General features: G+C 37.7%; 1 protein-coding gene across 1 annotated transcript in view; it reads left to right on the top strand.

The window, feature by feature from the left end:
* Positions 1–13,813, top strand: part of APPBP2 (amyloid beta precursor protein binding protein 2) — a 69,037-nt gene that overhangs the window by 37,506 nt on the left and 17,718 nt on the right. Inside the window, exons 5-6 of the mRNA XM_004450304.4 lie at positions 5,399–5,567; positions 12,299–12,388. Of these exons, the coding sequence (XP_004450361.1) occupies positions 5,399–5,567; positions 12,299–12,388 (259 nt within the window). The remainder of the gene's footprint in view (positions 1–5,398; positions 5,568–12,298; positions 12,389–13,813) is intronic.

The following is a 13,813-nucleotide window of genomic DNA, read 5'->3' as shown; positions in this document are numbered from 1 at the left end:
TATTCACCCCTACCCCCAGGTTGTTTGTGGTTGCTGTCTGTTCTCTCTGTCCATTTAATGTGTACTCTCTGTGTCTGCTCTTCTCCTTAGGAAGCACCAAGAACCAAACCTGGGACCTCCCATGTGGGAGAGAGGTGCTCAGTCACTTGAGCCTCCTAAACTCCCTGGTTTGTTGTGTCTCTCATTGTCTTTCCTCTTTGTGCTTCTTTGTTGCATCATCTTGTTGCATCAGCTCGCCATGCCTGCCCTTCCACCAGCTCACCTTCTCCAGGAGACACCAGGAATTGAACCTGTGACCTCCCATGTGGTAGACGGGAGCTCAGTCACTTGAGCCATATCCACTTCCCCCTGTTTGTCTTTTTATTGTTGAGTTGTAGCATCCCTTTATATATCATGGATGTTAAGCCATTATCAGATATGTGATTTCCAAATATTCTCTCCCATTGAATTGACTGCCTTTTCACCCCTTTGACAAGGTCCCATTTATTTGTATTTTTTTGTTGTTGTTCGTGCTTTGCGTATAAGATCCAAGAAACCACCACCTACTACAAGATCTTTAAGAGGTTTCCATACATTTTCTTCTAGTAGTTTTATGATCCTGGCTTTTATATTTGATCCATTTTGAGTTGATTCTTGTATAGGAAGTGAGATAGGGGTCCTCTTTCATTCTTTTGGTTGTGGATATCCAGTTCTCCCAGTACCACTTGTTGAAGAGACTGTTTTTTCCTGGTAACATGAACTTGGTAGATTTGTCAAAAGCTAGTTGGCCGTAGAGGTGAGGGTTTATTTCTGGACTCTTAATTGTATTCCACTTATTGATGTCTCCATTTATGCCAATACCATGATGTTTTAAGGTCTGTAGCTTTGTAATGTGTTTCAAGGTCAGGCAGTGAAATTCCTCCCACATTATTCTTTTTTAGAATGCTTTTGGCTGTTCAGGTGCACTTACCCTTCCAAATAATTTTGTGTTGCATTTTCTATTTCTGTAAAATAGGCTGTAGGAATTTTGATTGGTATTTCATTGAATCTATAAATCAGTTTGGGTAGGATTGACATCTTCATGATATTTGGTCTTCCAATCCATGAACACAGAATGTCTATTCATTTAAGTCTTTCTTACTTTCTTTTAGCATTGTTTTGTAATTTTTTGCATGTAGGTCCCGTACTTCTTCGGTTAAATTGATTCCTATATACTTGAGTCTTTTTGTTGCTATTGTAAATGGAATTTCCCCCCTGATTTCCTCCTCAGATTGTTCATTACTAGTGTACAGAAACTTGATTGATTTTCGCATTTTTATCTTGTAACCTGCCATCTTGCTGAACTCATTTATTAGCTCAAGTAGCTTTGTTATAGACATTTCAGAATTTTCTAAATACAGGTTCATGTCATCTGCAAATAGAATTTTACTTCTTCTTTTCCTATATGAATGCCTTTTTTCCCCCTTGTCTAATTGCTCTAGCCGGAACTTCTAGCACAGTGTTCAATAACAGTGGGTGACAGTGAGTAACCTTGTCCTGGTGAGTAGGGAGGGTTATTGAGAATGTTGGCTCTCTTTAGTTCCCTACCAGGACAAATAGTGGCGCAGTCCCTCCTGGCCTGGAAGGGCTCTGGGACACAGCAAACCAAATCTGTGGGTCAAAAGCTGAGTCAGTCTTAGGCTGTGTCCCTCTCTCTCCCCTTTACGTTGAGGATTCCTGTGACCTTCTTTGTCTGTAGCCATGGGTCTGAGGGTTGAAAATTTAAAATTGTCTATAGGGTGGGGAAGGGTGCCAACAGCTATAACTTTAACTCAGTTTTGCCATCAAGATTCTTTTCCCTGGCTCTGGTGATTGGGTGCCTCCCTCCCACATGCGAGGTCTCTGGATTCAGTTCCCTGTGCCTCCTAGAAAGAGAAGAGCAGCATACAACAAATAGACACAACAAATACAAACAACGAGGGGGAGGGGAGAAATAAATGAGACAAATCTTTTAAAAAAAAGATTCTTTGTCTTTGCCCTCCTCTCATCTGGATCATGGCCACCTTTCCCCCTGGTATCCTAAACTCTAGAATATTTTTTTTCTAGGCCATTTCTGCTGTCCTTTAGCTATTTTTCTGGAAGAGGGGAGAACCCTGTGTCTTTCTCATCCATCATCTTCTGGAAGCGCTTTTAAGATTTTATTTATTTATTCCCACTCGCAGCTTGTGCTCGCTGTCTGCTCTTTGTCCATTCATTGCGTTTCTTCTGTGTCTGCTTGTTTCCTCTTCTCATCTTCTTTTTAGGAGGCACTGGGAACTGATTCCAGGACCTTCTGACACGGGAGAGAGGCACTCAATTGCTTGAGCCATCTCAGCTCCTGGTTTATTTGTCTTTCATTGTCTTTGCTCTGTGACTCTTTTTTGGTTGCATCATCTTGTTGCACCAGCTCTCTGCACAGGCCATCTCGCCTTTACCAGAAGGCTCCAGAAACCAAACCCATGACCTTCCATATGTTGGATGGAAGCCCAATTGCTTGAGCCACATCTGCTTCCCTTATTGACTTTTTTTCTTTTAAATTTCTCTCTCCTTCCCTGCCACCCCCCTCCAGTTGTCTACTCTTTGTCCATTCGCTGCGTGTTCTGTGTGTTCTGTGTCTGCCTGCATTCTTGTCAACAGCACCCAGAATCCGTGTCTCTTTTTGTTGAGTCATCTTGCTGCGTCAGCTCTCTGTGTGCGACACCATTCCTGGGCAGGCTGCACTTTTTTCACGCAGGGCGGCTCTCCTTACGGGGTGCACTCCTTGTGCACGGGGCTCCCCTACGTGGGCGACACCCCTGCGTGGCACGGCACTCCTTGTGCACATCAGCACTGCACGTGGGCCATCTTCACCACAGGGGTCCAGAGGCCCTGGGTTTGAACCTTGGACCTCCCATGTGGTAGGTGGACACCCTATCCGTTGAGCCAAATCCACCTCCCCTTATTCACTCTTAAATCTTTTAATCACTACATTACAGGCACATTAATCTTCTTTCTGTTTTTGCTATGGCAGATCATTTCCCCCTCCATAGGGCTTTTACACTTGCCGTTCCTTCTGTTTAGAAATGGTTCTCCCAGATCTTCACATGCTCTCCCCTTCTCACCATTTAGGTGTTAACTCAAATTTTACTTCCTCAAGGGAGTTCTATCTACCCAACGCACCTTCCCTTAGAAGCTCTTAATAACTTTTTTTTCCATCATCTTCGTGATTTTGCCTTTAAGTGAAATTCTTGTATATTTGTGAGTTTATCTGCCCAAACACTCTTCTCCCCACTAAAATATAAGCTCCTTATGGTCACCAACTCTGTCTTGTTCATTACTTTATTCCTTTCACCTAGAAAAATGACTGGCACAGAATAGGTCCTTAGTTAATATTTGATTATGAAAGTCTTTAAAAGTTTATTATCTGAACTGCTGTTCTTTTTACTCTGTTTCCTAGATTTCAGTTCTGTTTTCCTCTTTATGGTTCATTTTCCATTTCGAGGAAACAGTTCCTTGCAAACTACTACTTGGTCTCTAGATCAGCAGTCTGACAGTCTTTATTCTCTGTCGTTAATGAGAAGCTGTCTATATTCTAAAACATGTAATTCAAAAATTTTTCTTTCTGCTTAAAAATAGTTTCCGTCACCATTTCCAAATGACCTGAGAAATTATTACATTTATTTCTGCTTTACATTTGAAATTTAGTATTATGAAAGATACTCTATTCAGAATTTTAAATTAACCTCAGTATATTATTTTGCTTGAGGGTTTTAAGTTTTCTAAAAGCATATTTGTTGTATAAATGTGATGAGTATTAGGAGGATACACACTGGCGTTGTATAGTATTCACCTCACCACCTTATTAAATAATCCTGATTCATTTGGAGTTTCTCCACTATTTTCCATACCTATACAAAGGAATGATAGAGGTTAGAAGATTTTTAAATTTTTCTCATTTTGGGTTATTGATCTATTTATTTTTTATATAGATGGAAGAAAATAAATTTTAAATATCTGTTGTATTTGTACTTCTGAAAAGTTCTCCCCAGACTCTCCATACTTGATTTTTTTAAATTTGTTTTTTATTTACTTCTCTCCCCTTTCCCCGCCCCTCCCCCCCCAGTTGTCTGCTCTCTGTGTCCATTTGCTGTGTGTTCTTCTTTGTCTGCTTGCATTCATGTCAGTAGCACTGGGAATCTGTGTCCCTTTTTTGTTGCGTCACCTTGCTGTCTCAGCTCTCCATGTGTTCGGTGCCACTCCTGGGCAGGCTGTGCTTTTTTTGCACAGGGCAGCTCTCCTTGAGGGGTGCACTCCTTGTGCATGGGGCTCCTCTATGCAGGGGACACCCCTGCATGGCACAGCACTCCTTGTGCACATCAGCATGCGAGTGAACCAGCTCACCACATGGGTCAGGAGGCCGTGGGTTTGAACCGTAGACCTCCCATGTGGTAGGCGGATACTCTGTCAGTTGAGCCACATTCCCTCAATTTTTTTTTTTAAGTGACTTTTATACCTTTGTTTCCCCTCAGGTTTGAGCATCTTTAGAACATCTTGTTGACCTGATACATGAACATAGTGTTCTAGCCAGTGTTACTATAATACATACATAAATATATGTCTAGTTGTAATCCTGTTCTGTAGCTTGGGTGGATGTACAGTCTGTTAATATCTAGAATCCAATCTGACCTAGAGCATTTTACTATTGCCTTTCATTAGTTATAGTCCGCATGGTTGTACAGTTTGTGGAGTGCTGTGTATTTTCCACTGTAAAGGATAAAGGTTAGAAAAGTAAGAGCTGATACTACCTCTGTTTTAAGTGAACTTACCTCCCTGGAAAGATAAACAAAAATGAGGCAAAAAAAGGAGAATGAAATGAATAGTAACTGACCACGCATTGTACAGATATATTGCAAAAAAGAGTAGAAGACAGAGTAGCTGAAATTGAAAAGACAGAAGAACAGAGAGAAAATATGTGTCATGGGTCTTACAGAAAGAGAAGAGAAGGGAAAAGGCAAAGAAAGAATATTTGAGAAAATAATTACTGAAAATTTCCCAGTGCTTATGAAAGATATAAGTATGTATATCCAAGAAGCACAATGTTTTCCAAACAGAATAAATCCGAACATATATTAATGAAAAATAGGATGTCATGTTAGTTTTTTTTTTTTTTTCTTTGTATTTAGAAGAGGATAAAGAATCAAAGTTACATGAGATTAATTATGGGAAACTCTCTAGGAAGAGCATATAGTCCTTTGTCATTTAATAACACCAGTTTAGGCCAGACAGTTGTATTCCAATATGCCTCATTTCTTGCATCTGGTTACCTTAACTCTTTTGGGTACTGCATAGTGATCTGTAAAAGTTATCAGGTCCACATGTTGGAAATATCAAAAATAGAGGAATGTTATTTGTATTTTTGCAGGTTGCTTCATGTGCGAAATGGAAACTGCAAATATCATTTGGGTGAAGAAACATTCAAGTTAGCTCAGACATATATGGATAAACTGTCAAAACATGGCCAGCAAGCAAACAAAGCTGCACTCTATGGAGAACTGTGTGCATTACTGTTTGCAAAAAGTCACTATGATGAGGTGAGTGTTTTGAAGTGCTTTTCCTTATGACCAGTAAGTACTTCTAAAAAAGAACAAATCAAATAATCATCTCTTATTTGTCTTATGGATGTTAGATTTTCACACATTAGGTTTACTTAAAACAGTACACATTTGTAATGGAATATTTAAAATTAGGCAAAAAAAAAATTATGTGAGATTGGTTTTGAACATACACGTATAAGACTTAGGGCCTTTTTTGTTGTTTAACGTCACCAAATGGGTCTCTACCTATTGTTTTGATGGGTGTGCTGTGTTAAATGAACCTTTTAATAGATGCTTTTTATGACAGGTAGCTCTGAGTGAAATCTCATAACTTGAAAGCATTCATTTCAGTGTGAAGCTAAATTTTTATTTATGCCTTGTTGCATTGCTTTGTTCCTTTCACTGCCTTATGAAAAAAAAGCTTCATTTCTGACTTTGTACTATTAAATTAATGCTTCATTGCTATTAAAAACGTAGTTGAGAAGTGATTTATGGATGCTTCACTTCTTTGCTTGGATTGCTTTTATTTATGCAAGAATTGCATAATTATTCCATGCTATCAGAAAGCTGTCATTTAGCTTTCATATTTTAACATTATGCCTATCTTGATTTTTGATCTATCTGCATATACACACACATTCCATATTAAAGGAAAATAGCAATTAGAAGTGAAACCAGAAAATTCTAGAATATTTATAAGATGGTATTTATGGAACTTAGATGCTAGGGTCATCCTGCTTTTAATATGTATGTAAGAATTTACCTAACTCACATGTACAAATTTAAAACCCTTGTCATTTGTCTGTAGTTTCTCAGGAAGTTTGTGTATGTTCTTGTGTTTTGTTTTGTTATTGTGGTCACTTATGTACAACATACCATTTCCCATGTTAACTTCTTTAAGTATACAATTCAGTGGTGGTAACTGCAGTTCACAGTGTTTTATTACTATCCCCACCATCCCATTACTAAAACTTTTCTATTACCCCAAACAAACTCTGTACTTGTTAAACATTAATTCCCCATTCCCCCATGTCTACCTACACTCCTGGTACCCTATAGTCTACTTTCTAAATATGAATTTGCATATTCTAGTTATTTCATATAAGTGAGCTCATACAATATGTGTTCCTTGGTTTCTGGCTTCTTTCATCAACATGATGCCTTCAAGGTTCATTAATGTTATAGCATATATCAGAACTTCCTTTATATGGCTGATTAATATTACATTGTATGGATGTACACATTTTATTCATTCATCTGATGATAGATAACTTATGTGACTTTTACCTTTTGGCTATTGTAAATAATAATGCTGTGGGCTTTGGTATACAATATCTATTCAGCTCCCTGCTTTCAATTCTTTTTGCTGTATACCTAGAAGTGGGATTGTTGGGTGGTATGGTAATTCTGTACTTCACTTGCTGAGGAATTGCCGAACTGTTTTCCACAGTGGCTGCACCATTGTACATTCCCACCAACAATGCACAAGGCTTCCTATTTCTCCATAGTGTTGGTGAGGACCAACACTTATTTTCTGTTTTTTAAATTATAGCCTTTCTGGTGGGCACTAAGTGATATCTCATTGATTTTGAATTTTTGCATTGTCCTAGTGACTAATGATGTTGAGCATCTCCTGTGGTTATTTTTTTTTTAAGGAGGTACCAGGGATTGAACATGAGACCTTGTACATGGGAAGCAGGCATCAACCACTGAGCTATACCTCCTCCCCTCCTGGGGTTATTTTTGATGTTCAGTTCCTATGTCTGCTGAATTCGTTCTATTGATGGATTATTTTTCTGCTTCTGTGTGTAATGACTGTTTGCTGTTTATCTACTGAAAGATATAGGACTTTGTGACTTCTTTTAGGGGGGCGGTACCAGGGATTGAACCCAGGTCCTCGTATGTGGGAAGCAGGTACTCATCCACTGAGCTACATCTGTCCCCAGTGAGAGTTGGTATTTTCATTTGTTTTATTTGTTTTGTTTGTAGGCGATACCAGGAATCAAACCACTTGAGCTACAATTGCTCAACCAGTTGAGCTACAGCCACTCCCTACTTTGTCACTTTCTGTGTTTTTCATATACCAAAAATAAACAGCCCCATTCACTGAAGGCCTTTGCATGGATAACAGAATGTTGAAAATGATAGTGAGGTTAAACATCTTAGAAAATGTTAGTATTATGTTTCTTATTAAAAGTTCTTCCAGTGCCCCCATCATTTTTTTCTGTCTCTGCATAAGAACTTATATTAGCCATTTCTGGTTCCTCTTTCTTCATTTGTTTGGTTTTTTTTTTCATCCCTTATTTGCCATATTGCCTTTTGTAACTCCATACTCTTCTCTCTGTTACATAAAGCTATTCATATCTTGATATTCTTTATTCCTGTGTTCATTTCCAGGCCCATCTTCCTATTTCCAGACCCACCAAGCTAGTTAAGAGAGTCTTTTACTTAACAATTACCACTTTCTTTCTTTTGGTAACGGTTACAATTCTAATTTGTGGTTATTTTCTTTCTACATTTGGTTTGGAGGGCTGGGGGCTGTACTATGCCTCATTCATGATCTTTGCAACTCTTAACACATTGGTCCCTTGTAGCAGTGTTTAAATCTATAGAATTCTTAGATAATTTTGATAGTTTTATTCTTTTAAAAATAAAGAAACTTCTCATTAATAATTACAGAAAAGTATACACCATGAGGATGTAGTTTGGTGCATTATCATTATCTTCTTTCGTTAAGATAGGCTAGATTATGCTAAAGTAACATCAGTCCCAAAATAGCCATGAACCTCATGCTTCATCCCCAGCTTGGCATGGCTGTGGCTATGTTTTACATTATGTGTGTACTTTGATGAAGCCTTGTAGTAATAGAGCAGTCTCTCTCTGGAACATTGCCACCCTGGGAGCAGAGATAAAAACATCTTTTTTTTTTTTCTTTAAAATGGAGAGCTACTGTTGGCTTTTAGACCTTTCTCCCAGAAATTGCACGTTTCACTTCTGATCATATTTAACTGGCCAAAAGTAGACACATAGCCATTCTTGTCTTTAAAGTAGAGGGAAGTATATCCTTCCCCAAGGAAGGACTGAGTATATACTTTAAAACAATATTACAGTCTACCATGATTCTAAAGATTTTACTTTGTCACTTTTGAACAAAATCAGCTTATTTAGTGTCTTACAAGCGCAAAGCTTATTTTTTGGTCTAAATTTGAGTTGGAGTAAGTTGTTTTCATTAATGAATCAAAATTGCTTCTAAATAGCTACATCTTTTCTTTTCTAGTTGTACACCAGTATTTACAGCAGTATTATTCACAATAGCCAGAAGCTGGAAACAACCCAAGTGTCCATCAACAAACGAATGGACCGACAAAATGTACATACAAACAGTGAAACATTACTTGGCCACAAGGAAAACTGAAGTTATGAAACCTTTAACATGAAAAAACTCTGAAAACACTATTCTCAGTGAAATAAGCAACACACATAAGGACAAAAATTGTGTATTACTTAAAAGGGATGACTAGAAATAGCAGATTATCAGAGGTAGAAAGTAAATTAGAGGTTACCATGGGAGGGGGAGAAGAAGGGAGAATGTTTGTAAAAAATGTTTTTAAATTTAAGGATTAAAAAAAAAACCACTGCCTGACAGTTTACTCTCTAAAAAGCCAATAATCTCCACTTTTGTGGGGGTGGGCAAGTCTGTGTTCTGTAGGGCAGACCACAGCTTGGAACTCCGGTGAAAGTTTTCTATGAATTCCCCAGGAGAAGCTAGCTGGCTGAGGAGAAGCTAGCTGGCTGAAGTAGAAATGAAAATTTTTCCTTCTGACAACCGAAATCATACTTCTCCCTTTCAGACCTTCAGCTGAGTAGATGAGATTTCTCATTGTTTAGGGCATTCTTCTTAGTTAATTGTACATGGAGTTAGCCATAGATGCAGTTGACTTATTGATGATTTTAATCCATGAAATACTCTCACAGTAACAATTGGGCTAGTGTCAGACTAGTGCTTGCTTGACCAAACAACTGGTCACCATAACCTACTCAAGTTGATACATGAACTTTACCATCACAGTTGGGTTTTTTTTTTTCCTACTTTTTAAATGAAACTTTGAACTATTTAAATTGCAAATCATAGGGAAACGGACTTGGCCCAGTGGTTAGGGCATCCGTTTACCACATGGGAGGTCCGCGGTTCATACCTCCGGCCTCCTTGACCCATGTGGAGCTGGCCCATGTGCAGTGCTGATGTGCGCAAGGAGTGCCGTGCCACGCAGGGGTGTCCCCCGCATAGGGGAGCCCCACACGCAAGGAGTGCGCCCCGTAAGGAGAGCCGCCCAGCACGAAAGAAAGTGCAGCCTGTCCAGGAATGGCACCGCCCACACTTCCCGTGCCGCTGATGACAACAGAAGCGGACGAAGAAACAAGACGCAGCAAATATACACGGAGAACAGACAACCCGGGGAGGGGGGGGAGGATCAAATAAATAAATAAATCTTTTAAAAAACAAAAACAAAAAAAAAAATTGCAAATCATAGGAAAACCAAATGTATTAGTTGGGCAAAGGGATACTGGTGCAAAGTACCAGAAATCTGTTAGCTTTTATAAAGGATATTTGGGATAGAAGCTTATAGTTATAGGGCCCTGAAGAGTCCAGCGCAAGGTTCCTTTCCTCACTAAAGTCAGTTGCCACGTGTTGAAGCAAGATGGTTACTGAGCTCTGTGAGGGTTCAGCCTTCCTCTTGCTCAGCTACAGTCTGGCATAGGCTTTTCTCTTTTCCCAGGGCTTTAGCTGTTCGAGCCTTCTCTTTTCTGTCACATGGCAGGACCAAAATGACCAAGTTCTCTCCTCTTCTGTGTCTTCTTCCATGTATCTTCTTGAATGAGTGTCCATTTATATAGCCCACCAAGGGGATGGGGAATCAATCCTGAGTTACACACTGATGACATGGTCGACTCAAAGCCCTACTCTTAACATAATTTAATCAAAGACATCAGTTGAATCTAATACAAACAAAGGGGGTCACGCCCAGAGGAACAGTTTACAAACATAATCCTTATTTTTTGGGGGGTTCATAAATAATCTCAGACTGCCACACCAAGTATTTGCACCTGTTGCATTTGCAGAAGTTGAATAGCTATAACTTTTCGTGGAGTGGGAGAGAAGGAAGCTTGCAGAAGAGAACAAATGTTTATTGAGCACCTTTTTATGTACTAGGTTTTTTTAAAAAAGCATCAATTTTATGATACATATTAATAAAGCTTACAATTTTCCTAAGTTCTTATATAAATGAAATTTAGGCCCAGAGTTTAAGTGACTTGCCTAACTTAGTAGTTAAGTAAGTAGAAGAGTGTGATTCCAATGTAGCAGTGTCTGACCTGACAGTACATGCTCATTCTGCTGTACCAAACATTCCTGCATTCACAAACACTCTTTGTGAAGTCAGACATTCACAAATACGCTTTATGAAGTCAAATATTCACAGTCTTTGTGAAGTCAAATTAAGGGCATCTCATGATCTTAAATTATTCTTTTGTACTTGTTTTTATTCTCCTTCTGGTATTGTAGGAAGTAAACCACTTTTCCTAATGAGCTGTCCCCCCTTCCTTGTGGTCCCTTCATATCTTTTTTTGTTTGTTGCAGTTATCACTATCCAAATTATTTATTTTAATTTTTTCTTTCTTTCTTTCTTCCACTGTGAGAGAAAGGATATTTTCTCTTCTTCCTTGCTGGTACACTGTCTGGTACTTAACCTCTCTACACCTCTTTCCCATAATAATAGTATGTGTCTCATAGATTTGTTGTGTCAGTTAAATGTTTAATATGAACAGTGGCTGGCACAATCTAAACCCTCAATTAAACAGGAAATTAAAATATAAAGTAATAAGTGCTATAGTAAGGGAAGAAAAGTATAGAAAAATACCGAAAACATGGTCTAGACCTGAAACCCAAAAGACAAGTTAGATGAGTTTTAAGGGGTTGGAGGAATGAGGAATTTGTCTAAGGTAGAGGGAACAGTACATACAAAGGTTTCCGAGCAAGAAAGAACATACCTCTAATTTCCTGACTATATGGCTATTTCCATGGGTGATACAGACATTAGGAGTGAAAATAATAAAATTTAAAAAAGGAACATACTTTTTAAATTTATTTATTTATTTCCACCTCCCACCCACCCCCATTGTCTGCTCTTTGTCCACTAGCGTGCATTCTTCTGCGTCTACATGTCTTCTCTTTAGGCTGCTCCAGGAAGTGATCTTAGGACCTTCTGGAGTGGGAGAGAGGTATTCGTTCTCTTGCATCATCTCAGCTCCCTGGTCTGCTATGTCTCTTATTGTCTCTCCTCGTTGTGTCATCTTGCTGTGCCAGCTTTCTACTCAGGCCAGCTTGCTTTGCTGGCCAGCAGTCCTGCATGAGCCATTTCATCTGTACAGGCCAGCTCATCACCTGGGCCAGCTTGCTCTGTGGGCCAGCTCACCTTCAAGAAACCTGGGAAATCAAACCCTAAACCTCCCATATGGTAGACAGGAGTCCAGTCACTTGAGCTCCATCCGCTTTCCATAATGTACTTTCAAAAAAACAGCCTCAGGGAGATTTTTAAGTGTAAATATTGTGTGTGTGCTCTTATTCAAGTGTTTGACAGCTCATAGGAAAAATTCACATTGATTTTGTTAAAATATTTTATTTTTATTTATCACAGTTCTGTCTCTTCTATAAATCTTTGTTTTTTTAGGCATACAAGTGGTGCATTGAGGCAATGAAAGAAATCACAGCTGGCTTGCCAGTCAAAGTCGTGGTAGATGTTTTAAGACAAGCTTCTAAGGTGAATATAATATTAAAATTATTAAATTAATTACAGTATTTATCAGACTTTAAATTTTTTTTAAATTAACCTATTGTTTAGCACGTTAGGTGTTAACAAGATCTATTTTCTAAATTTCTATGTTGCGTTTTAGAAATCTGGTTTTTAAAACTAGCTCATATGGAAAATTTAGATAATTTTTCTATACCCACAAAACTTTGAAATAATTCATTTTGATAATTCAGCTGAAGAGTAGATCAAAATAGTATTCGACATTATCCCCAATGTAGCTGTCTAAAATATTACAACTAATGATAAAGAAAAAAAAAGCCCTACTTGTCTTAGTGTTAAGGACCATGATGCTTTTGCCTGGAATATATCCATTTAGTGAAAAAAATGTTAACTCTGCTGTTTATCAAGTTCAGTATCTGTATTCTTTCTGTTCTGCTATCAGTCTACGTTAAAGAAACTAATTCAAGAATATGAACACAACATGAGGGCTTTTTTTTGTTTGTTTGTTTTTCTGTATGTATTTTTACTTTTTTTTTTTTTTTTTTGTATATACCATGATTTATCAGCTAAGAGGACAATCACTAAAGTGAAATGCCCAAAGGAGGCAATGTGGTACAACCTTTAGCCTCCTATAGGTGGAAATTTAAAAAATTTTTTATCTTCCTGGAAAAAAATTTTTTATCTTGGAGCTTTTATTTTTATTTTTAATTCTATTTTTTGTAAATATTTATAGTGACCTGAACTCCTTATGCTAAAGATTAATTTCTTTTCTCCTAAAGGACAGCCTACTATAAAATACTCTAGTGTTTGTATGGCAGTCTCACAACATGATAGCTTTCTGTACTTGACTTACTAGACAATCCATATTTGATTTTTTTCCCTCTAGTTTTATCTTATTCTGTAAATTAATACACTAACTCTTTGAGGCCTTAAAGCAGTTACTGTATTTTTCAAATATATTCTTTCTACCCATGGGTTTCTCAATTTTTAATAATTCAGTTTAGTTGGTTTTAGTTATAGAAATTTCACTTAGAAGGAAGATTCCAAAATTGTTGGTTTAGAAGAGTCCGAGATTACTTTGAAGTTAATTAAATCAGTCATTTTAGAGCAGGCATACAGTGTAAATATTCAGGTTTCCATCAGAGCAAGAAAAGGAATATTAGTATGATTTTAATGAATTCAAAACATTGAATATATGTTATATAAAGACATATAGTGTAGTGTATTTGTAAGCTTTATATTTCTATATACAAGTGATATTTAGAGTTTTAAAAACTATAATGCAAGAGTGAACAATACAAAAGAGAGAACTCTAAACTATGGAGTATAGTTAATAGTATAATTATAATTTTTTTTTTTTGTAACAATGATACCACACTAAGACAAAGGTTAATAATAGGGAAAAATGTAGGGGGCGGGTAATATGGAAATTCT

This window comes from Dasypus novemcinctus, chromosome 21, assembly GCF_030445035.2.
Source record: "Dasypus novemcinctus isolate mDasNov1 chromosome 21, mDasNov1.1.hap2, whole genome shotgun sequence".
Lineage (NCBI taxonomy): Eukaryota > Metazoa > Chordata > Mammalia > Cingulata > Dasypodidae > Dasypus > Dasypus novemcinctus.
This window is presented reverse-complemented; position numbering and strand designations above follow the sequence as displayed.